This window comes from Poeciliopsis prolifica, unplaced genomic scaffold (genome assembly GCF_027474105.1).
Source record: "Poeciliopsis prolifica strain line A6 unplaced genomic scaffold, Auburn_PproV2 SCAFFOLD017, whole genome shotgun sequence".
Taxonomy (NCBI): domain Eukaryota; kingdom Metazoa; phylum Chordata; class Actinopteri; order Cyprinodontiformes; family Poeciliidae; genus Poeciliopsis; species Poeciliopsis prolifica.
Genome location: NW_026562392.1, coordinates 9,769,219 through 9,793,159, shown reverse-complemented (window position 1 = coordinate 9,793,159; position 23,941 = coordinate 9,769,219). Strand labels below are relative to the sequence as shown.

Sequence of the window (23,941 nt, the reverse complement as noted above, 5' to 3'; positions counted from 1 at the left end):
TTTCTTGGTTTATTTACATGTAAAACAAATGAATATCTGCATGACATCACTGACACTCCGCTTCAGGACACTGTTTCTTGGTAAACTCTTGAAAAGTGTGTTGTGCACATGTCCGCTCATCTGTTTAGCAAAATAAACAGGAGACACGAATGAGAGATGAGTCTGCTAAAAGAACGATATGATCACAAGAGCTGCTAAATCTCAATAGCTTAATAACTCAAGTCAATGAAAAGTTATGTGATTACTTAAAATGTGTCACTGTTAGATGTCACCTTCAAATAATGCCAAAAGTTGTCACTTCTGATTTGAATATTTTCCCCTAGGCGTTCTTGAAGTGCAGAAATGAAAAGTTAGACAACAACAATAATTTCCGCTGTGTCAATGGCAGCTGGTGAATAAAAGGCAAGTATCTATGAAACCGCAGCCACCATCGAGGAATGTCCTTCACAATGAGGCAACCTTTGGCTGGATGCCACCATGGTGGCTGGTGTGGGAGGATCTGCTTCAGCTGCTTGCATTAAAACAAACACCTGAAACTACTCAAACACACACACACCCAGACACGCAGAGCTGAACACAGCAAGTTTGACGGCAGACTGCAAACTTTATCAGAAGATGTTACTTAGCTTTATGATCCTCTTCTTCCTCTTGTCTCCAGGTATGTCTGCTGAATTTAATTGACTCTTACACGCACAAAGTAAAAAGAGGTTAAGACAAGTAGTTTATGAGCAGGAATCCTCAAAGGATCATTTCTGTGCAACAAACGCAATTTACTGTAAAATGCAGGTTGGGATGAGCTACCAGCAGCCTGGACTTCTCTCTCTTTTTTTTTTTTTACTGGGACTTTTCATCATTTTAATGTTCATCTTTCTGTTTATTCTCATATTAGATTGATTTAAGGAAAAGTCTCTTCACCTGGTGATTTGACAGTAAAAAAACTGACTCCCCTGACATTTCTGTCACTGCTTTTGCCTCAGTCGGCCTCAAGCTTCACAGTTCATTCTGCATCTTTTCTGGTGTCAGTTTTCCACAACATGCTGTGCAACGTCTGTCATGAAAAAACAAGGTGTTCGAATATTTTTGTACTTTGAAATAATCTTACACACTTGTTCTGATTTTTCTGAAACACACTTCCGTGCTTCAGATCGAACCTATTTTCATATCATATAAACAGAAAGTAGTTTTCAAATGAGTTTTCATTTATTAAGAAGAAAAAGCTGCAAACTTCAAATCAAGCTCGCTCTTTGCAAAATAATAACTGCTGCCCTGGTAACTTCATGTGATTAACCATAATTTTAGGTTTAATTTTTCTAGCTACATTGATTAGCAAATGAGATGCTGTCAGCGAGCATGATTCAGGCTTAAAGACCTCAAACAAAAGCACATCATGCCCAGAAATTTAATAACAAGATCAGAAGTAAAGTCACTGACATCTATCAGCCTGGAAAGTGTTATGAAGTCATCTTGAAGGCTGTAGCATTCCAGTGAACCAAGCTGTTTTCAGAGGAAGATGTTCATCTGTGGAAAATTGATACAATAAAATAAATTCAGCCAATCAAGAAACTTGGAAAGACCTTCAGAAAGCCAGGGGAACTATTGAACCAAGTCACTTTAAATAACCGGAGGCAAGACTGACTTCTTGGAAACAAAGGACTCAGGGATGACTCAGGATTTGTTTGCAGCTTTTCACATAATCAGGTTTGACAGCTGGAGAGCTGTCAAACCAGACACGGTGAAAGGATCACATGTGAAGTGTCCAAACTCCACGTGCAATTCTTCAATGTCCAGTCTTTAGATTCAGAATTTAACGTTTCTCTTGTTCAAGAGGATATAACTCCAGTTTTGAGTTTGAATCGATTTTGTTTAAATATTAGGATTAAATGCTGGAATCTGATGACACTCAAGGCGAGCAGAACTATGAACAGCACCGAAGCTGCTTATCAAACCAGCTGACCTGACCAGTTTCAGCATTGCTGTCAATGTTTTCAACGAATGTTCTTTAACTGTTTTGTTTGAATATCAAACCTGAAGTCAAGAAGACTTTCATCTAGGTAACGGAAACCAAGATTTGCAGATACAGGACAGAAAAAGTGGGGAATTACTTTACCCATTCCGTTTGTTGAATGCTAAAATAAAAATAAATGAAAATCTCCTTCAACTTCAAAAACATGGAACGACTTCACTAGTAGTATCTCCATTTTGTTGGGATGCCTTTCAACATTCCTGGAATATTACTCCATCACTAACCTGGCTTTATCTGTGGTTCCTGTCCAGCAACATCTCTGCAGTGCTATGTGTGCAGCTCCTCCACCACCAATGAAGAATGCAACCAGAACAGCCAGAAGTGTGGGCAGCCGCTCGACACCTGCATGACCATCGTGGACACTTTGGGTAATAATAATAATAATAATAATAATAAATGATAAAAATAAATGAGAGGTATTTGAACTGGACAATTTTTGTTAGATAAATTCTGAAGGTGAGTTGACTTTTTTTTGTGGTACTACAAAAAAAAAAGGAGATTAAAAACAAAAGCAAAAATAAAAATACATTGAAATTTGTGGTTTCGATGTGACAAATCTGTGACAACCTTGTGATTATAAGCATAATCAGAAGGTTGCTGTATGGTAACAGCTGCATGTGTTGCTCAGGTTACATGAAAGCCATCGTGAAGCAATGTGCCAGCAGCTCCACATGCAAGGGGGCAGCCTCCACCGCCTCAGTGGACGCAGACGGAAACGGAAACACCATCAACTGCTGCAGCTACGACATGTGCAACATGAGCGCAGCGGACTCTGTTCACTCACACACGGCGCTGCTGCTGCTGACTGGAGGCGTTTTACTGCTGCTGACGCACTGAGGCCAACCAGAGGCTGGTCTAAACAAATCATGTAAATACTGTAAATCTATGAAAATGTATTTTATATATATAAATATATATTCTAAGATGTATCACAAGTACAGGTGTAAAAATTGTAATGTAAATCATCCTTCATGCCTTATTTATGACAAAGACACTCATTAAAATGTGAACATGACAACAACAAATTGCAAATTGCAACTAAATCAAATAAAAAAAATAAAATCAGAGCACTGACAAGAAAATCCAACTGATTTTCATCTCATCATTTTATTTTTCCTCCTATTTAACGAGATGGCAGATTCAGCCAAGAAGACAAAATAAAAACCAGTGTTTACTATTACGGGTTCTGTACAATTCATCAGTGATACACACCAGTATAGCTTACAATATACCAACATGAGCAGAATTACGCAACAACACTGAGATAAAATAGTTTCTGATGATTCTCTTTTTTGTCTTTTGTCATATGCGCATGTTTTGAAATATTTTAATCCACATCACACCCACATGTTCGATCTCCTTTCACTGCTGGTTGAACATGAGACGAACATTTGGGTTTATTCGGATTAAATCCATCAAAACAAGCGTTTTTTTTTCTTCTTCTTTTTAGGTGCTGTGCAAATATGCTCTTCTCCTTACCAGTATATCATGCTACACCAGTACGGTGGCCAGGATGTTTCCTGTCGTCACGCTGCAGGTGATCAGCGCAACAAGTTCCAGTCCGCATTTTCTCGTGGTTATGTTTACCTGTGAGACTGTTGCTAGGAGGGGCATTTTTAAAGTGTTGCACCTGACAGAAACGAGGGACTCACAAAGGTTCTGGGTGTTGGTTTGGTTTTGGCCCAGCAAAGTGCAGGTTTGGCGCCGCTGAAAGGATGATCGGAAACACGACGGCATAACGCAGGCTTTCCCGTGAGGAACATAGAGGGAGTAAATATCAGGAGGGAGTAAAGAGGAGTAGGTGCCTTACTTACATAATAAATAGGTTAAGACTAATGTATTTCACCATTGTTGCTCATCCCTCTTTCCTGGGATTGAAGTTACAGGAAGAAGACCGTCACTGCTTCAAAAACAACATATAAAACCATGGAGCCAGCCAGCCAACAAAACGAAAAGAATAGATTAAACTGGGAAGCTGAAAGTGTCCTGGAAGTGGTGGCGTGTCACCCAGACAGATTTGAATTCTTCACATTTAGAGTCTTTAAAACCAGCTCAGAGAAGAGCGGAGGAAGACCGGTGAGAAGCAAAGAGTCAGTCGAACAGAGGCGAAGGAAGAGGACAGTGTGCCGTTTCTCCAGGAAGTCTTGAATGGTAAATTCCTGTTCCTCCCTCTGTCTCCTCTGTAATTTGAGTTTATAAATAAAAGCTGGTGAGACAGAGGAAATACAGGAGAAGACAACAGGCTGCTGTTTCAGAGCAAACCCCATCTCTCTTGTTTAAAACGTCCGTATAAAGCAACATCTGGGACCGAATCAGAGCAGAAAATATCTCTGAGGTCTGATCTGCCAGATTTCTGTTTTCGCTGATTGGAAAGTTCAAAACAGAGGCCGGAAACTTCCGATTGACTTGAACAAAACACTCGCAGACGGCTGCTGGCTGAAGTCCACTCCCTCTGTTTGGTTTCACAGAGATATGTTTCAGATTAATCACAGTCTAACCCGCCCTTCCCCTGATGTCAGCAGCTCAAGCTTAAAAATCTCTCCCAGGATAGTGTTTGATACCATTTGAAGCTTTTATAAACCTTGAGATCCAGCTTAAAAATCAACTCAGGTCACCTCCTCTGCCAGGGGAGCAGCCAAGTCTCTGATTCAGGAAGTGTTTCTGCTCTGATCTTTTATTAAATAAAGTCACAGTGGTTAAAGTAGGACTGAGGATAGTGATTGAACCAGACAGCAGCCATTGTCCACTCCTGCTGCTTCTGCCTGCTCTGAGGACTGACACACACAAGGTATCCACGTGTCTCTAGTTCTCCAACAGAAAGCGTAGAGGTGCTCGGTCTCCTGTAGAGGGGGCTAGTGAGGGCGGGAGTGGGCCATCATCCTCAGCCGCGACTGGTCGATGACGTCCAAGAGGTTCTTGGCGTCAACGGCGAGAGCGTGAGCCGCCGTCAGCATCTGCTTCTTGTAGTCTTGCTGGAGACTAAGATAAAAAAAAAAAAAACATATTTATTGGTGGAAATCCATGATTATATTAATGATAATGTGTTTCCAGATAATTTAGTCTACATGGAGAAAAGCAATGTTGCCTCATCGGCATAAAAGTCAGAAATTCTGGACAGATTTTAGCTGTTCTTCATCTAGAGGGGAAGAATCACACCACCAACCTCAAATAAATTAAACAGAAGTATTTGCCACATACGTTTGAACCTGATGTAGATTTTCACTAAAGTTCATAGGATTAATTTAATAACTCATTAAAGGACTGCAACTTGTAAAGAAAAGGACAATTTCTTTGATGTTTCCTTCTCCTTCCAATGCTGGCATTACCTTGTCATCACATATTGTTGGGCTAACTTCATCTTTCCAATCAGCTCTGCCAGGTCAGAGTTCAGCAGCTTCTGGGCCATCTCGATCTGTTAAAGGCACAGAGCATTAAAACGTCTGACACAAGTTATGTTTTCAGTCTGTTAGTGAAAGTGCAGCTGGTGTTTCCACCTCTCTGTGTGTGCTGGCTGGAAGTTGAGGTAGAGTCTCATCGACTGTGGCCAGTAGCGTCCTCAGAGCCAGACCCACATCCTGGAAACACATTTGAAGACTCATTCGGATAATGTTGAAAATATATTAAAAAGGGTTTACACAAATGTAGATGTGCAGGAACTAATGGGCTTTTACGGAGGACGTGAAATGGACGGGTGCGGCTCCATTACCTTCACCATTGGGACGTATTCTTCTGGAGGAGCCGGCTGAATCTTGCTCGACATCTCGATCACAGCTTTCACCAATCCCGTCACGTTCTCATACACTTTGTCATTGGAGCGGTCCAGATTGGCGGTGGGGGGTGGGCTTATCTCCTGAGGCTGCAGCTAAACAAGAGGAAAGTAAGAAAATTTAACAATAATAATGAGCGGTCGCCTCACTGGAAGAAGAAATATGAAGAAAGTGATCTGAAGAGGAATAAAATTATACAAAACACATCAAGACATTTCAAATTATTTATGTCTTTTTAAAAAAATAATGTTCTTGATATTTTAATACATATTATTAACTTTGAACCTGTTTTAGAAGTAGTTGGGTCTCTAATCTGTATGAATAAAAACACTGTTTTCATTGGACTAAGTGTGACCAGTTATATTTGTGGAACCGCCAGGCTTGTCAAAGAAGGAGTGGAAAATAGTATACAGAAATTCTTACTAAAGGGCAGTTTGAGAAATGATGCCTTCATTTCCTTTTGCAACGATTCCAAAGCATAGCAATCTTTCAGCTTAGTTTGGCATTTTAGACTCACATGAACCACAGTAGAACCTGAAATTGTCTTTGTAGTTTGAAGATGCATTTAGTTAGCAAGTCAAAAACTAAAATGCTGCAGGGAAACATAAAAAAATAAAAAATGAAGCATGTCAATTAAGCCTAAATCAACACAAAATTTATCCACATTTATCAAACTTCGTCGTCTATGACATAGTCTCTATCTGCTAAACTTAAAAGTAAGTTTGAGATGCAGAAGGAGAAACTGGAAAACTATAAACAGAAGAGACATACCGAATATTTTAATACAGTTTCCTATCTCTGCCACTAGATGGCAGTGTCACATCAGCTCTGTATGATGATGCGCTGAACCAAATCTACAGTCTTAAAAACTGATTCCAATATACTGATAATGCAGTTCATCTATTATGTTTGGCAACGTACTAATACAAACATTTAATAAAAATGAAGAATTTATTTTCATACATTTCATACTGAGTCACACTGTTTCAGTGTTTGTGTTTTCAGTGCTTCACAACTGAATATTTAAAGTATTTTTTATTATTCACAGTCTGCTGTAAGGAAATACTATAAAAATGATTTGCTTCATGCAAATACTCAATAATACCGCGATAGCTAATGTAAATAATTTTATAAATAGCAATCATAATCTTTGTTAAGCACAATAACTAATCAAAATATGAAACAACCAAGAGACAAACTAAAACTCAATAGTTCAACAAGTGGCCATTAATTTTAATTTTCTTTTTTTAATGGGTAAAATGTGGAAGTAGTTTGGGTCAAACTGCCAACTTTTCTGACAAACTCAATAAAAACAAAACAAAAAATATTAATTGGTAACTATGAAGGTTCTAAAGACAAAGAAAAATGAGACTTTTGTTAGTTAAAGTAAATTTCTTACAGAAGTGTTTCAACCAGAACTTCGTTAGGTTAAATCCACAAACGTGAGAGTTAGTTTGGAGGGAAAACAACAAAACTCAGCTACACTACACACACAGCAAGTAATGGAATGCACGTGTTATTTGTTAATAGTACAGAATGTGACTGAACGGAGAGAGAAGTGAGACAAGATGTACAGTGAACATACACAGACAGTGTGCAGCTTACCCGCCAGGGCTAGGGGTCAACAGTAAGGAGGAGAAGGAAGGGAGAGACGGAGCAGCCAAAGATAATAAGATAAAAAAAGGAAAATATTAACAGTTTTCAGCATTAAAAACATGCAATGTGTATATTTGAATCTTGCATGTGTGCATGCTGCTACAGTCATACAAGAGTTGAGATCACATGCTCTTATGGTTATTATTTCTTCACCTTAACACCATCATTGTAGCTGTCTCCAGTGTTTAGACAAGCCAGACTACCCACTTGACTCTGGGCCCCCGGTCGAGGAGGTTTTTTTGGGGGAACCACATGGTCTGCAAAAGAAAAACAAACAAAAAAACCCCCACCAAAACAAAATAAGGTTCAAGAACAAATCTAAATCTGGTGACAAAAAAGGGAATTATCACTCTGCTGTGAAACTATTTTGAAGCAAAGCTTTCAGAGCTGTGCTACTGAAGTTAGAGAACTGTGTGGTAATACAACAGTGCAGAAGTATTCATACCCTCAGAACCTTGCTGCAATATGTCATTTTACAACAATAAACATCAACATGTTAAGTTTTGATGTTTGATGTTTTTTAACCGGGACCGACCTCTGTTCAACTCTGTCAACTTCCATGTTCCTTCTTGACTTTGCAGGCAAATAAACGTGTTGAAGTTTTATCCCCCCCCAAAAAAACAAAAACAAAAAAAACGTTAAAATAATCAACTAACAAAACAGAACCGGGAAAACAGAACAAGAAAACATATTTTAGGTGGAGAAAAAAAAAAGAAAGTTTATAACTTTACAGTTATAAACTACAATACAAAGTAGTTTATAACTGTAAGTGGTGGAGAAATTATAAATAAATAATAATAAATTCTAAAAAAAAGATTTCTACAAAAAACATTCAGATTTATTGAGCATCAATTTGCAAGTCTTGTCACATGATGCCAATTGGATTTCAGGTTGGACTTGGAAACACCATCACACTGTAGCTCTGACCTCTCAACAAGGTTTCTGCACCAATCAGGTTGATCCATCTTCCCATCAACTCAGTCAGGCTCTGTCACAGAAAAGTTCGCCCACAGCATGATGCTGCCACCCCAGTGTTTCATAAGGTGGAGAGCTTAGTTTTTGTCTTGTCGGGTTACGCTCACCTGAGCTGTGACTCTGTTCAGCTCCTCCTCATTATTTATGAAATGTTTTAAAAACTCCACAACGGTTACTAAAAACTTAGGACCCAAATGATAAAGGAGTACCATAATGTTTACCAACAGTGAGGAAAGAGGAAAGACTGGGTTTAGTAGTTCTCACCGGTTTTGTATTGTTTTTATCCAATCATTTCACAGAATTTGACAGAATGACACCATGTTTTTAAAGTCCTTTGACTTTTGTTCAGTTGAACTGAATGGACTGAAATGGACTTGCTCTGATCGTAAGTCTATTTTTCCAACTCTAATTAATCCAAAAAACATTTTGTGCATTTATAAAAATTAATAAGCTACATTTTATTAGATAAATAATATCCAATAGGAATAAGGAAGAAATGGCAAAAGCACATTTTTTTTGTAGGGTATGAATACTTTAAGCAGTTCACTATATATCTGTGGCTACATATTGTTGGAGATGAATCAAGAGAGCAGAACAATGGTGGTCAGGTGAATTAAAGAAGCGTTCCCGTTACCTGATTTGCCAACAGGCTGGTAAATGTGCTGGTTTCCAGTCTGCACAAAACAAGCAGAACATGGGGTTAGTGAGTGAACTGTCAAGGACCTAATGAGAGGCTCTGCAGGAAATTAAAAATGCGCTGGCCAAAACCAGCCATGTTTGGAGGAGAAGAGAATCCTATTTAATGTTAATCACACGACAGCCGCTCTCATTTTTGTATGCGGAAAGTTTTCAGTCACCAGGCAGGAGGGCCGCCTTTGTTTTCACTGCTGTGTGGTCTGTTCACTTTGGCTGGTGAAGCTGTTCAAATTTATTATTCACAGACAGCTAAAAGTGCCCGCTTTATAAAATCTGCAACATATGCACAATAAATATATTTATGATGCTTTTCTGAGGTTAAAATCTTGTCAACTTGAGTTACTTATGTTTTGTTTTAAAAACTGAACTCGGCATCTTTGTTTTCTCATTGTGAGAAAACAGAACAGACTGCCTCAGAAGTGCTGGTGCCAACAGAGCGCCAGGGTTTGACAACCACCAACACCCAAAAATACAACAGTACGGGCAATTTACGCGCGCGCACACACACACACGCACGCACGCACGCACGCACGCACGCACACACACACACACACACACACACACACAGGGACGCAGAAGAACTGGGGAGATTTTCCCACCACAAACCACAGCCATTCAATGGGAGGAGGAGGACGACAAGCACAGAGATGAATTACAGAGACAGAAATATCTGGCCTGTGGCAACTTCAGACTGCTACAGCAACTTCCGCTGGCATCTGCTGGGAACTGATGCACATTGAAGCAGGTCACTGTTCAGTACTGCTCAACCCAAATTCATAAAAGGCAACAGAAAAGGTCAATATCGGATCAGTGATTAAGAAGTTCAAGCTTTAAAGGATCAAAAAGCAAGCTAAAGACAAAAGCGTAGATGGAAGTCTTTACGTGTGGACTATTATTTGAGTACTATCAGCACCTAATCAGAAATATGTGAACTTGAATGTTTTTAATTCAGATTTGTTTTGCTTTATTTTGTTGCTGAACTTGTTTAAAGACAGCCAGAAATTATCATTCTTCTGAAACAAGATATGACTGACTCTCTAAATTGTGTTATTTGTAACTGTCTTAACCCAGCAGAATTCACACAATTTTTTCTCTTTTTTAATTTTCCCAACAGTTTAGCATATTTTTGATTTCAAAACATTCACCCTTATTGCATATTCCTTAAGTCATGAAAAACACAGGTGGTGGCTTCTGTGGAAAATGGCTCTAACCACTGCTTTCTTGACTTTGATGTTACTGATCAGCAATGCTTTAAAAGCTCACGACATGGGTTCAGGTTAAACATGACAGGTCCGGTTTAAAACCTAATCTACAGGCCAAAAAGAAGTGCTGTTGCACTTTTGGTTCTCTGTCAGTGTCACAAAGCTGGAGAATTACTGCTGTGACGCTGGAAATCAAAGATAAAGGACATCATTTAAATGTAAACTCATAAAAAACACTTATTTTTTCAGAAGTTTAGATTTTGTTTTGCAATAAAATCTCCATATTTTCTTCTCCCCATTTTTGTCAAATTCCAAACCAGCCGACTCTGAAGGAAACCAGTAACATACAATTAAAGTGACATTACAGCAAGCAAAATTGAGTCCAGCTTGCAGACTATTATGATCAACACAACTTCCTCTAAAGATGCTCTGATACTGTGGAGTTGAGTGCTGAGTGCTGAGTGATGGCAGCAACACTCAGGCAAAAACAAATTTATTTTCCTGCTAAAGTCTTCTATTAATATCCAGTAATGCTGTGAGAACAAATTGACCTCAGAATTGCTGAGGTCACTTCCTGCTCCTGGATCTATCCATCCAGCTCCAATCAAAACAAACACGAGGCAACCGAAAAAGCACCAGTAAAATACATATAAATCTGGCAAATATTGACAGCAGATGAAATGAATGGTAGCAAAAACAGCTAAAAGTTACGTACCGGAGGCTGCAGTCCGCTGTCTTCTCTGTCCAGACTCCCTCTAGAGCTCCTTGTGTCTGGTTTCTAAAACAGCACAAGTCGTCAATAACTTTACGGCTCCTTTTATTAACAATAATCATATTTAAAGTTTCAACAAAGCAGTTTCTAATATCACACAATTAAATTATCCCAACAAAGCTGAATGATTGGGTTTGTTTTTTTCCTGAGGAGCAGCGAGTCACATTACTCCGCTGCTTGTGACTTGAGCTGAAAACCATTTTCATTCCTGGGAAATGCCCTGAGAGAAAACCACATAACGGGCGGCTATTTGCTCCCGATCCTCTGCGCCGCTCAGGCTGCAGCAGCATTTAAAGGCTCAAATAAAAACCTTCAACATACTGCTTGGAGCTGCAGAATCTTAAGTGATTCAAGATGCTCAGTATTTCAATTACCCATAAATATGTGGGCTCAAACCCCCCAAATCCCTCCTCATCAGTTGTCCTTGCATACCAGTTTTCCAAGACAGGACTTGAAGACCAGCATTGCAGTGAAGTTCATTAAAAGTTTCCCGACAAATCGAAGGCGTCCTTGAGGATTGAGCCGTTTTGTTTCTGTGCTTATCTTCTGATTTCACACAATTGGTCTGAGCGTATCCATGTCTCTGTCTGTTCTAGCAGTTTAAAAAAAATAAAAAAATCTGATGCAGCTCCAGCTTTCTGCCTCAAATAAACTTATAGTCGACTCTGAAACACGGAGAGAAGGAGGGAGAAAACCTGGAGGAGAGCATCCGATGCTAACGAAGCTCTTCTCCCTCTCACTCAACTAACAGTGTCATAAAAACCGGCCAGTCTACGGCAAAAACTTTCTCATGTGCACACTCCCTCCCCTCCCACACACACACACACACACACAATCTGATGCCTCCTCAGCTTTTCAGTAATCTTGTGTGTTGTCGGTTAGTGGTTATGGGTCAAAGACAGACTGTTGACTGGGCTGTCAGGCTGTAAGCCTATCATTAAGCCAGGAATTCACACAGGCCACACCTGCCTCCAAACTCTCTCACACACAATAAAATTCTTGAGCAAAAAACCCCACACAGCCACTTCCATCGCCGTTCACAGAAAAACGCATGAAACATGAAGCACTCCTCCATCCTGCCAGCCTCAAAAAAAAAAAAAACATAACACACAGTTGGACTGCTCCATTCACATACACCCATTTTGTGTTTGTGGTTTCTATACTGTTAGTTATGTTTCATTATAAAATATATTCAAAATAATCAATTTTGAATAGTGCCTTCTGACTTACTCTGGACACAAAGTTGTCCAAAGTTAGTGAATAAAAAATGAATATAGCAAATATATATAATCCTCAATAGGCCTGTCACAATAAATGAATTAATCGCAGAATAAATTAAAAGAAACTCAATAATTTTAATTTGCTTGATTTATCACTATTCTTTCTTTTTTTTTTTTAAACAGTGATAAACATTGTCAGGCCGATGCTTCAGTCTCAACTAGTCCTTTTTATGAAAGATACTTTTTTGTTTGCAGACTTCATAATTAATTTTATTTGTCGTTTCTGTTGTTTTTTTATTATTTATTTTGAATATTTCAAATGTTTTCCAGTCCCAGTTTTTAAAAGTTCATTAGAATTGAAAGCTTATTGATTTTGGTCTCAAAAAACATAATCGTTTATCGCAATAAGTTCTTGGACAATTTATTGTTCAGCAAAATTTGTTATCGTAACAGGGCTTCTTCTCAATTTAATTTAGTCAGTTCTATTTTTTGTTTAATGCCTCTAATAACAAGAGATCAAAGCATCAGTATTATAGTTGCTATTATTTGTTGATGTACTACAGGAGGTTTTTCCTAATAGACTCAGAATTGGCCAACAAGTCAGGTGGATTTAAAAAAAATGTTCAATAAAAAAATGCAAGCTTTATTAAAAGGCCATTCACATCACTCTATTGAAGCCATAAATCTGTGTTTTCACAAATAAGGTTAGTGTTTTTTACCTTTTACCCTGATGCTCACAGTGAAAGAGAGACTGTTTTGTCTCCTGCTGTCTGTCTGTGTTATGTGACCTGCTCTGCATTCTGCATAAATGTGCTCAGTTTTGATCATCTTCTGGTAAATTCCCAGGGCGCCTTTAAAACTGACATGATCTAACTTCTAAGAAGATGTTAAAATATATTGCTTGAAAGTAAAGAAGTTACTGACTCCCAGTGTAATGCACTAACACAGTCATCACCTGGAAAATACAAAAACGTGAGCAAAACAACTTAAAAAGAGAGAATGACATCTTTGAGAAATGCTGCATGCACAACATAAATGAACAAAGAATGAGAAAAAGATACACAACAGACAATGTGATTTTAATGTGCATCATCTAGTAAACATGCCATTTTTGCTGGACATAAATGCCAGAGTGATTTTGTTTTCATGTTTATTAACAAACTTTTCTTTATTTTGTTGTAAGATGCAAATGTAGCCATTCCAGAAGCATGTTTTGTCAATAGTGCAGGACCAGCTGCTATCCTGGGGTAAAACTTCTTCATTTAATTACAATTTTAAAGGTAGCTTATTGGCCAAAATCATAGGTTTGGTTGAGTCACAGAAGAATTTTCAAACCGCTTCTAAATTTGTCAAATTTGTTTTATACTATAGATTGTTATCAACACGAATCACAGCTGGTTTTGAAATGAATTCAACCTTTCTGATTTGATAATTTGATAACAAGAGTTAACAATTTTTCTGGTCAGGATTCAGATGTTGACAAAACTTGCGGTGGAGCCTAATGAGATCATTTCTTCCCTTCACTGACTTCATGTCTGTGAAATTGCAGCTGACAGCAACACATCCCTAGATTATGAGATTCAGTGAGTGAAGCACGAGTTTGGAGGTGATGAAGATGAGGATGCTTGATCTACTTTACTGTGGATTTAATCAATATATGTTACATTTTCGGACTAATTCAATGTCCAACAAATCATCAGGGTTTTGAGCTGGTTTTCTGCTGTCAGCCATCTTTAAACGCGCCGCTCTTGTGTTGAGCATGTGTCAGATGGGCCTGAGTGCATGTTCCACTGTGTGCCGAGTGCGTTACCAGCAGCCTTTCCTCCTGCTCCAGCCACCTCTGATCCTCCTCCATCTGCTGCTGTTGTATCATCAGCTGCTCCTCCATTAACAGGCACTGCTGGCCTACACACTGCTGCATGTCTACTGCCCTGTCCTACACACACACACACACAAATGTGGAGCACACCCATAACGTACAAACAAAACAAAACAAAACAAAACAAAACACATAAATTTGGCCAAGAGATGACACATGAAGACAGATGGGCAGAAGATGGACGAGAAACTGAACTGAGATGATGGAGGAACTCAATAAAAGCAAAAGATGGCAATGGTGTGCTGATTTCTATACACTGGAAATCTGGAATACCAATCTGGTTCTTTAAGCAAAGTGGTGGTCCACCAAAGTGAACAATAATTTTCCGAGCATCAGGAACAGTTTTAAAAATCATTTATGGTGGACCAAACCAGAACCTCTTATGTCTGGGTGTGCGTAACCGTAGCAGCAATGCCTCTTACCTCCATTGCAGAGCCCCAAAGAGCCATGTCGGTCCCATGCGGCTGAGGAAGCAGCTGTGTGTGTGAGTGTGTGTGGACGTGGTGGCGGGGGTGCGTGTGCGCGTGGTGTGTGTCCACCATAGCGGCTTGTGGAGGGTACAGGGCGCTGGGCACGGAGGGCAGGGTGTGTGGGCCTGGATATGCAGCCATCTAATGCAGGAAGGAGAAAATAAAAAAGACAGATGAGAAGTTATCTTAGCTGCGGTTCAACCATGAATCATTAACAGCAACCATGATAAAAGGAAGGAAATCTGTTTAAACACCTGGTAATGTACAGGATGCTGAGGACTGGGGTAGAAACCTTCACTGGAGCGGGGACTGGGGTAGCCTGGTCTACTTGGCTAAGAGACAGAAGAAAAAAAAACTAATTACATAAATGAAGGTAAACATAAAAATAAAATAACGGAAGAAAACAGTAAACAAGGAGATAGCCCTGCATCAGGTTGTTCCTGAATTATCCACAAGAGGTTACAACATTCAAAAGGTCAACACACAAACCCCCAGCAGATGTTTGTGTGGTCATGTTAGCCGTCAGTCAACACAGGGAGCACCCACAGGGCTGCAAATCCAGCAAGCTGTTAGTGAAACGCTCGGAAAAACACTGCTCCTGTTACTATGACAAACTATGACAGTCAGGTTGACGATGAAAGAAAAATGTGTTTGTGGACTGGCTGGTCACTGTATATGTGGTTTAGATTCAGGTTAGATGTGATGCGAGTGTGTTAAGTGTGTCGCTGTTCACCAAAGACCTCTCTCTTTCACACAATCTGTTACTGATGAGGCTGAATGAGAGAATTACAAATATCTGTGGATGCTTTTCAGGATTCTAGGAGAAAGCAACTCCAAAACTTCACTTTGTACAGCTGGAGAACTTTCAGCTAAAACAGAAGTGCTTGGTGAACCCCACAATGTTCAGTCTTTTCTCAGCTGGTTTGTGATGAATCTGTTGGGTTTCTTGTCCCATAATGTCAGGAGAGATTTCTTTAAAAGACACCAAATGTGAGCTCATTTCTAGCACAATAGTGTTGCAGCCTCTACCTTCCACAGTCTCTCACAGTAGCTTTCTCTGGACCACACCTCCGACAGCGAGACGGACACAAAGACGCACGGGGAGAGAGAAGGAGAAAGCAAAGTAAAACGAGGAGGGGAGAAAGGAAGGGGGCGGGGCGAGGAAAGTGAAAAAAAGTGGGTGAAAAAGAAGAAAGAAAGAGAGGAAGAAACAAAGAAGCTAGACAAGACAAAAACACTGAACACAAGATGCAAAGTACCTTCTGCAAGTATGCATATGTCTTTTTCCATTTAAAATGTAAATTTTTTTATTGGGATTTTATGTGGTGAAGTAAGACAAAGTAGTGCACAATATTGAAGTGAAAGGAAAGTGATGCGATGTTTTTAAAACAGTCTAAAAATAATCTAAAGAACTGTGTGACACTCAACCCTCAGACCATTTTCTGTCCCATTTGAATGCAATTACAGTGGCAAGTGTTTTTTAAGGTCACTGAAAAGTGTGACCGTCCTCTGCAAAACAGGCCGGACTGGATGGGAAGGGTCTACGAACAATAATCAAGTCTTGCCTCAGATTCTCACTGTAGGTGAACCTTCGCTCCAGACTCACCTTCAAACATGTTTTCTTCATGAATTGTCCTGAATTTAGCTCGAGGACAATTCATGGAGCTAAATTCATTAATTGAATTATGACCAGATTTCTGAAGTTGGCTGTAAATCCTGACCATCTTCTCTTTCCTGCCTCAAGAAGAGCATACCGACAGCACAATGCTGCCACCACCACGCTTTTTTGTGTGGATGATGATGAGATCAGCATGTGGATGCAGGTCAAAAAGTTCAAGGTTGTTTCATTTGACCATTTGACCTCTTCCGCATGTTTGCTGGGTCTTCTAAATGGCTTGTAAAAACTGCATTTTCAGATGGTGGGTTGGACAGTCTGAAATGTTATTTCACAACCTTTTCTTCCAGCCTTTTCTTCCACTTCATAATTATCTACCATTTTGCATTGGTCTACCACATTAAATTACATTGAAGCTTGTTGGACAACCACAGACAGTCTGAACCTGTATCAGATTGATTTCACAGAAGCATAACAAAAAGACCCCCCAAAAACAAGATAAAACAAAAAAGAAAATAAAGAGCCAGTCAAAGTAAGTACTAGGATTGTCCAAGCTATGCTGCAAGACTGAAAAACTGAGCCAAGAGCTGCCATTTTGAACTGCTCATGTACCAGATGCTGCTGTTTCATTTACAACCAGCAAGAGTCTTTGGCTGTATGTCAACTGATGCCCTGTAAAATAAATCTGTCTGGGTATTTCAAGTTTGTTTACAATGGAAAAAAGGGAAAACGTTAGAAAATGTGGAACGCAAATCCTGACAGACCATTAAAATATTTAACACAGCATAAAAAAAATGCATAAATCTGCCCCTTGGGCTTCACAAAATGATGCGATTTAAAGGCAGAACACTCTTAAAGAATGATAGGATGGATTGCTGCGTTTTATGAACCCACCATTGCACCAAACATGCCCTAAAACAGGCACATAGTTACATAACTATTTAAGAATCTTTAAGGAATGCTGCAAAGCCCAGTGTAATTAAGGTTTTCTTTTACTTCATACATCCCTCAGGGAAACGACTCCACTTCAACACAGACACATCCATCAACGCCAAGGGCAACAGAGAGAGAGGCAAACATGCATTAGGAGCGCTAAAAGAAGAACGACTCCTGGCTCATTCGAGCTGGACGGCTTCAACGTGAAAACCAAGCAGAAGCCTGAAGTACTTTCCCCACTTTCGTCTATTTAGGAAAACATGCACTACAAAGTAATCATTTTGGCGTGAAGCATTGACCTTTTACAGCCTCAAAAATGAGGGAGGAGAATCATGTAAAAGCGCAAAACACTTCGAATTGTCTGAAAGTTTAGCACAACATCTCGACGAAAAACAATATTCAATCCAGAACGTCAATGAATCATCCATAACTTTGGAGTTAGTAGTGCGTTTTAAATTAGCAAACAAAATCACTTCTCCGTTACTTTTAAACAGTTTAAACTGTATTCTGTTTGGATATTTTATGTGGCTTACATTAGCTCAGTGGATTGAAGGTTTACTACAACAATGACCCTCAGCACACCAGAAATAGGCTGTAACAATCCAGAGTAGTATCTGACACAGATATAAATATGAGTCACAGTGGACAGCATTGCCTGCACTTGATAGATAAAGAAAACTAGCAGGGATGAATTAAAAAAACAGATGGAGTGAACTGTTAATGAGGAAAGCAAACAAAATTCAATGGTAATGAAGCAATGGGCAAAAACTTAGAACTTTCTGATTTTGAGCCTGAAATTAATAGCCATAAAATGATCAGGAAAAAAAACAAAATTAACAAAAAAACAAGCAACAACGAAGCAGTAGTGTCCATTTTTATTTTTTATTTATTTTTTGTGGAGTTAAATTTAAGACAAAAAATATAGTTTCTTATTTGTTCCTTGTCAAATGTTTTGTTTTCTATTTTGAGTTTTTTGTGCACTACCTAGAAACTAACCAGTCCAAATTGTAGATAATTTTAAAGTTTTTTGTTAATTATTATTTTGAAATTGTCAAATCTTTGCTCTTACCACATCAATTGTTGCTGGAAAGCAAGTGTTGCAAATAGAAAACTACATATATCTGCTTTACTGATGATTGCTTGTTCCCATTTTTATCATTTAATATTACTGTTTACATAAATAAATGTTTAAGCACAATACATAATATAAATTGACTTCTCCTTCTGCCGTGCCAACTGGATATTTTTACAGGTTCAAAAACAGAGAAAAGCTGCAATATTTTTGTGCTAAATGCACAAAAGAGATTGGTTTAGTTGTTAAGAAAACACATTAGTACACCTGAACCACACACCACCTGCCTGGAAGGGTCTGGACACGGCTCCTTCAGAAGATGGAGTAGCTAGCAGCATGTGGGAGGATGACGATGTACTGGGTGAGTGAAGGCTGGCCGAGGACAGATTACAGGACACTGAAAGGACGTTGTCAGTGTGGGGAGGGAAAAGCGGGGCGCTCCAACCTGACTGCACTGCAGTGTGCTGGGTCAGAAGGTCAATGGTGTAAGGGTTAGTCTGGGTATCAGGGTGAAAGCTGGGAAAGCTGGGAGGTGACTGCTTATAAGGACAAGAATTTGACAAACTGCAGCGCAGCGAGTCAAAGTTTGAATTGGGTTGGGGAAGGAGTGGAGAGAAGTGCCAAGGAAAGGAATGGCTGCTGTTGGCCGGGGCATTGGTCGTGACGGGGTTCCCAGTGTAGGTTGGAGGTAACCACAAAGGAGAAAATGTGAAATCAGAATTTATCTTAGAAGTTTCCTCAGACAAAGATCTTTTATAAAGAGGTGTTCTTTGTAGTAGAGGTGAGTTAGGCTCAGAACAGGCAGAGGAGAAAATATGAGGGGGAAAATTCAGAGGTAGCGAGGAGAGAGGTGGAGGAGGTGAGTGGGAGGAAGTGGAGGGAAATGATGGATGAGCGGTTCCAGTGCAGTGGGAAAGCTGAGAGGCAAAGCGCTGGTTTTGTTGGCAGTGATGAAGAGGAGGAGCAGAAATACAATCCAGACTGAAGGTGGGCTGCAGGGATGGACGGTGGACGGGCTGCAAACAGAGAGACAAAGGTAGAGGAGGTGGAGGGAAAGAAATGGAGCCATGAAAAGCAGAGGTGTGCAGGTGGAGGAGACGGAGAGGATCGACCCACAGATAACCATGTTCCTGAATGTAATACACACCGTTTACTCCCAAGAACATGCATATGTTGCAATAAGGCTAGACATGAACCACGTTTATGAATAACCCTGGAAATCACTTCGCTCAGTCTCCTGAATGATTTATTAAGAAAAATGTTGGCTTCTGATGAACCAAAAGAAGAATTTAAGAGATGCTGGCAGCACATGAATCATAGTAATGAGTCAGGGCGGAGAAGCTGGAGAAACAAAATGTAAGGCAGAGCAGTGAGGTGTGAGGGATCATTGTAGAGTTAAAAAAATATATTGATTATAACTGAAGACTATTACATTTGACTAATCTATTAAAAATCAAACACAGAAATGTCTTCTAAAAGCAAATTTTAACAATAAATTACACATTGAAAAAACAAGACATCCAACATCACTGTGAAAAAACCCCATTAAAAGTGAAAAACTGGTTTTGAAACCAAGACCGTCTAACACACACAACAGCGTATCGCCTTCTTACTTTGGGTGGCGCTTCATCCGGCCCTCCTGAGTCCCAGGAAACGGTGACCTGCCGCCTCATCTCCATCCTGTTCCTCTCTTTCTGCTGGAGCTTTTCCTCCTCCAATATTGTGCTAAGAGAAAATATAGTGAAAGAAGGAGCATATTTAATAAGCACATTTCATTAATGTGAAGAAGACAACAAGAAGCTTGTAATAATATTTATTACTATAATTTCACTGTAGTGATTCGTGAATCTCCTTGCAAAAACTTTGCGAAGCAGCATAAATGTCACTGCAGAAAACATGCACACACATTTTTATTCTGTTTTTAATAGAAATTGTTGATCCTTAAAAAAATTTACGTAAATATAAAAATCCACCAAAGGTTTACAGTAAAAAAAAAAAAAATAAAATGTTTATATTTCTGAATTTTGTCATAATGCTCTACAAAAAAATAATAAAAAAAAACATGAAAACTGAAGCAGAACTGAACCCTACAACATGACAATGACCTAAAACACATCAGTAAATCCTCCAAAGACTGACTGAGACTGGACAAAAGGAAAATCCAAGCCAAAGACCAGGTTTAGAAATTATTGAAGTGTTGAAGATTTAAAGCAAACCATTTTACTTAAGAGCTCTCTCAAACATTTCAAAGCTAAAAGTGAAGATTTGGTTAAACTTTCCTCAGACAGATGTAACAGACCAGTAGATTTCTATGAGAAGCATATCACTGAAGTTATTTCAGCCAAAGGGAATATTTTTTAAGCTAGAAATCCCATTTTTGTTGACCTCTGTTGTTTAATAGATAAAACAATAAAAAATTAAAATATGAGATTATATACCAATAATATATATACCATCGGAAGCAAAATAAAAGCAAAATTTCTGTCTTTACCTTGCAGTGCTCCCAGGACCTCCGCAGTGATCCAGCGACTATTTAAATTCCTATAGCTATAGAACTCCAATCAATTTAATTGACACAATTGCCTCCAGTATATGTAAACTGCTACATAAACTCTCGCAGTAAATCTGCCTGTAAAATTGCTTAAGACCTAACTGACTCACTTAAAATTAGGCAACATCCCACGCCTTCTCGCGCAGCTATTTCAGTTCACATGAAGACGCCAAAAGATTCCACACAGAAATTTACACAGTTTCCAGAGGAAACTGAGGCGAAAGCAACCCAAACCGCCAAAGACGCTGACTTAGAGGCGCTGTCGGTTCCACAAAAGAGAAAAACGTTCTGTTGTAAACTCAAGCTGAAGTGACCATTGATAGAGACTGCCGATACCCGCCCACCCTGAGGGCAAGAGATATTTCTAGTAACATCACCGCCCTGCTGTCCTTTTGTCTCCTGTGGAGTATTTGTGTGCTGTGCCACCTGTCCGAGTCCATCTCCTCTTTACTTCCATCACAACACAATCGCTCTTTTGCACAAATAAATCAGGGCACAATGCTTCTTTATCCATAATTAAACCTGAAGAATAGCAGATTTAGTATTTTCACTACTTTACATATAAATAAATTATTGAAGTGTTGACAGAAGAGCAGATTTAGTATTTTTACTACTTTACATATAATAAAAATTGGCATTGAGAGTTTATTCTAAAAGTTCAAACTTCTGTTTACTAAGGAAACAATATTGCAGAGGTTTTCAGAAATGTATCATCTAGAATAATAATTTTTTACTGTTAGATGTCAGGCCACTTTTTTAGTTACATTTTGAAACTTAATACAAAACAAGTATTAAGTTAACTTGTTTTTAACAAGTTAACTTGATAGTATTTTCTTGACAAATATGTTGAACACAAGTTGAACTTTCTTTTTTTAAATTGCAAAATTCAACAGACAAGCCTCTCTTCCTTCACCTTGTAATCCCCACAAACATGTATGATGACGATACCATCAGAAGTATGTGGCAATTTCAACACACAGAACCAAGCAAAGCCCCTACCACCCCACCCCCACTGCTCTACAACACACAAGCACCTGGAATAACACGGTTCCAGGTCAGTTTGTTGATGCAGGATGGGGTGACCTTAAGTTTTTCTGCAAATGGTTCAAGATGTCATAAAAATGTAGCTCTTCAATTCACTTTGCTTAAATTTAGATTCACTTCAAGGCCAGCTTTATGTAGCTGTAAAAAACATATATTTTTGGTGTATTGGCTGTGATGTGCAGCACAAGAACAAAAGGTGTTATGTTTGGAACAGTTATATTCATTAAATATAATATAATATTTTTTTTTACAGTAAAACAATTGCAGTCACAATTTACTCAAGAAAACAAACAGCTCTTAAAGAGAAATCATGCCTATTCAAGAGACCATTGTAAAATTCAACTTGACAATCTTCATTCAAGTTAATGAAAAATACCTTTCTCTCTTCAAAGCAAATTCAAAACAGGTTTTTAAGTTTAAAATGTAAAAGAAACAACTCAAGTAAATTAACTCTTGCAACTCAAAAGTTGGATTATAAAGCTAAAGGAAAATGATAAAAATAAATCTGTGCCGCATCACAGAACAGTCATGGACAGAGTGTTCCTGTCTGCTTTGTAAGACTGTTAGCACACTTTAATCCTTCACAATCGAACACCAGACCATTCACTGCTACTGAGAAGTGATCTGATTTTATAACCACAAAACCAAATTACAGACACTTTTTAAAAAATCAGTTTCAAAGCATAAGTTTTACATCAAGTGACTTTGATGTCTTGATTTAAAAACCCACAATCAGGTTATTCTGAAAAAAGGATGTAGAAAGTAAACATTTCTTCCAGCTTGAAAACCTTTTCAAAAGTAAGAGTCATGTGTGACACGACTCTTCGCCCACGACGTCACTGTGTTCGGGCTTTACTGGTGGTCAAAAAACAAAACATTAAGTAATCCATTATTTGCACCTTGAAAAAAAAATCTATTGCTTCTTGAACTATCCAATAAATTAAGGTGTTACACACAATGTTGTAAGAAAATATGGATGTTTCTCAATCATTTACAGACTCAAAAAAGCCTAATTCAATGTCATTCTGTTGATGCATGTAGCGCCAGATCACTACACAGAACTCCGAAAAATGCTACCAACATGTGAATAAAACTTATTTCTCAAAGCAAAATTACATCCAAAACTCCACTGGGCGACATGCATCAATCAATCAACCACTCTACTTCACAACTAGGAAAATAACATTCCAGCATTGGGAGCCTCTGTTGTCTGGCTTTGGCTCTCAGAGTAGAGGACCACATTAATCCGTCTGGATTTTACCTTCATTTATTCTCATTGGTAAGTTGTAACTCCTGGCAGCTGCCACCTGTGAAAACACCCCTTCTCTTATACATGTTGGCCCAGCATCAAGGACGTTTGCGGTATTCACTGAGAGCTTCATATTCGGTTAGCGAGGCCTACAGCTGATATTATGATAGAAAAACCCGGCAGATCAAAGGTAATCCAAACTCCTCACATGTACAATATTCTCAGAGTTGCTGCCAGCGGCCACAATAAATGTGATCAATATTGATTTTTTTTTCCAAACCACACAATCATTCACAACTGTGTGGCCGTGTCAAGATGTTTTTTAGTCAATGTTTCATTTTGTCCATTTACCACCCGAAAGAAAAACCATCATCCACAATTTGTCCTTAGTCTGGCAGAAAATAAAAAGCAGACATATGGCTAATGTTATAGAACTATAAAGCTTTTCATAACGTGAAGGCCTGTTGCTAATAAGAAAGAAAAGCAGATGGCAACCCGAGGAGACTGTATGTCGAATGATGGCGCTCTACGGAATATCTATTTTGTAAAATCTACTTTTAACAGACAGTTAAAAGCAAAATATGTCATCTATCTTGTTTCTGAATACTGTGTTTTCTATTGAGAGAGCTTCACTCATGTGGAGGTTAAATGATGGACATTTGTTTTGCCAGGCAACAATGTTCAAAATGCAGGAAATCATGTGGCTAGAGAAAATAGACACCTTAGAAACCTTTTGGCAATATTCAGCTTCATTGATTAGGAAAACATTATTTTAGCTATTAAAATTTAAAATTTATTTGAAATGTTTTACTGG

General features: G+C 38.8%; 2 protein-coding genes across 17 annotated transcripts in view; one reads left to right on the top strand and one right to left on the bottom strand.

Annotated features, from left to right (window-relative positions):
* Positions 1-538: 538 nt before the first annotated feature.
* LOC129367628 (prostate stem cell antigen-like) lies at positions 539-3,071 on the top strand. Its single transcript, XM_055042203.1, has 3 exons — positions 539-658; positions 2,275-2,391; positions 2,652-3,071. The coding sequence occupies exons 1-3, from the start codon at positions 616-618 to the stop codon at positions 2,858-2,860; spliced, it is 369 nt and encodes a 122-aa protein (XP_054898178.1). The 5' UTR covers positions 539-615; the 3' UTR covers positions 2,861-3,071.
* Positions 3,072-3,111: 40 nt separating this feature from the next.
* Positions 3,112-23,941, bottom strand: part of LOC129367622 (focal adhesion kinase 1-like) — a 57,880-nt gene continuing 37,050 nt past the window's right edge. For 8 of the 16 annotated variants that reach the window (XM_055042189.1, XM_055042190.1, XM_055042183.1 and 5 more), the window contains 12 exons: positions 19,897-20,008; positions 18,571-19,299; positions 14,915-14,992; positions 14,613-14,801; positions 14,122-14,247; positions 11,035-11,097; positions 9,056-9,095; positions 7,600-7,703; positions 5,730-5,885; positions 5,518-5,598; positions 5,350-5,435; positions 3,112-5,002 (listed from right to left, as the gene is read on the bottom strand). In XM_055042189.1, coding sequence (XP_054898164.1) covers positions 4,876-5,002; positions 5,350-5,435; positions 5,518-5,598; positions 5,730-5,885; positions 7,600-7,703; positions 9,056-9,095; positions 11,035-11,097; positions 14,122-14,247; positions 14,613-14,801; positions 14,915-14,992; positions 18,571-19,299; positions 19,897-20,008 — 1,891 coding nt within the window. In that variant the 3' untranslated portion in view covers positions 3,112-4,875. Of the gene's footprint in view, positions 5,003-5,349; positions 5,436-5,517; positions 5,599-5,729; positions 5,886-7,395; positions 7,405-7,599; positions 7,704-9,055; positions 9,096-11,034; positions 11,098-14,121; positions 14,248-14,612; positions 14,802-14,914; positions 14,993-15,689; positions 15,729-18,570; positions 19,300-19,896; positions 20,009-23,941 lie in introns of all 16 variants that reach the window. The other 8 variants (XM_055042192.1, XM_055042194.1, XM_055042193.1 and 5 more) reach the window with 5 other exon arrangements.

Bases quoted from the DNA above. Each gene is read 5' to 3' on its own strand.
- LOC129367628 (XM_055042203.1), top strand. From the start codon at position 616: ATGTTACTTAGCTTTATGATCCTCTTCTTCCTCTTGTCTCCAG. The intron at 659-2,274 runs GTATGTCTGCTG...GTTCCTGTCCAG, and splicing joins CTTCTTCCTCTTGTCTCCAG to CAACATCTCTGCAGTGCTAT. The intron at 2,392-2,651 runs GTAATAATAATA...TGTGTTGCTCAG, and splicing joins GACCATCGTGGACACTTTGG to GTTACATGAAAGCCATCGTG.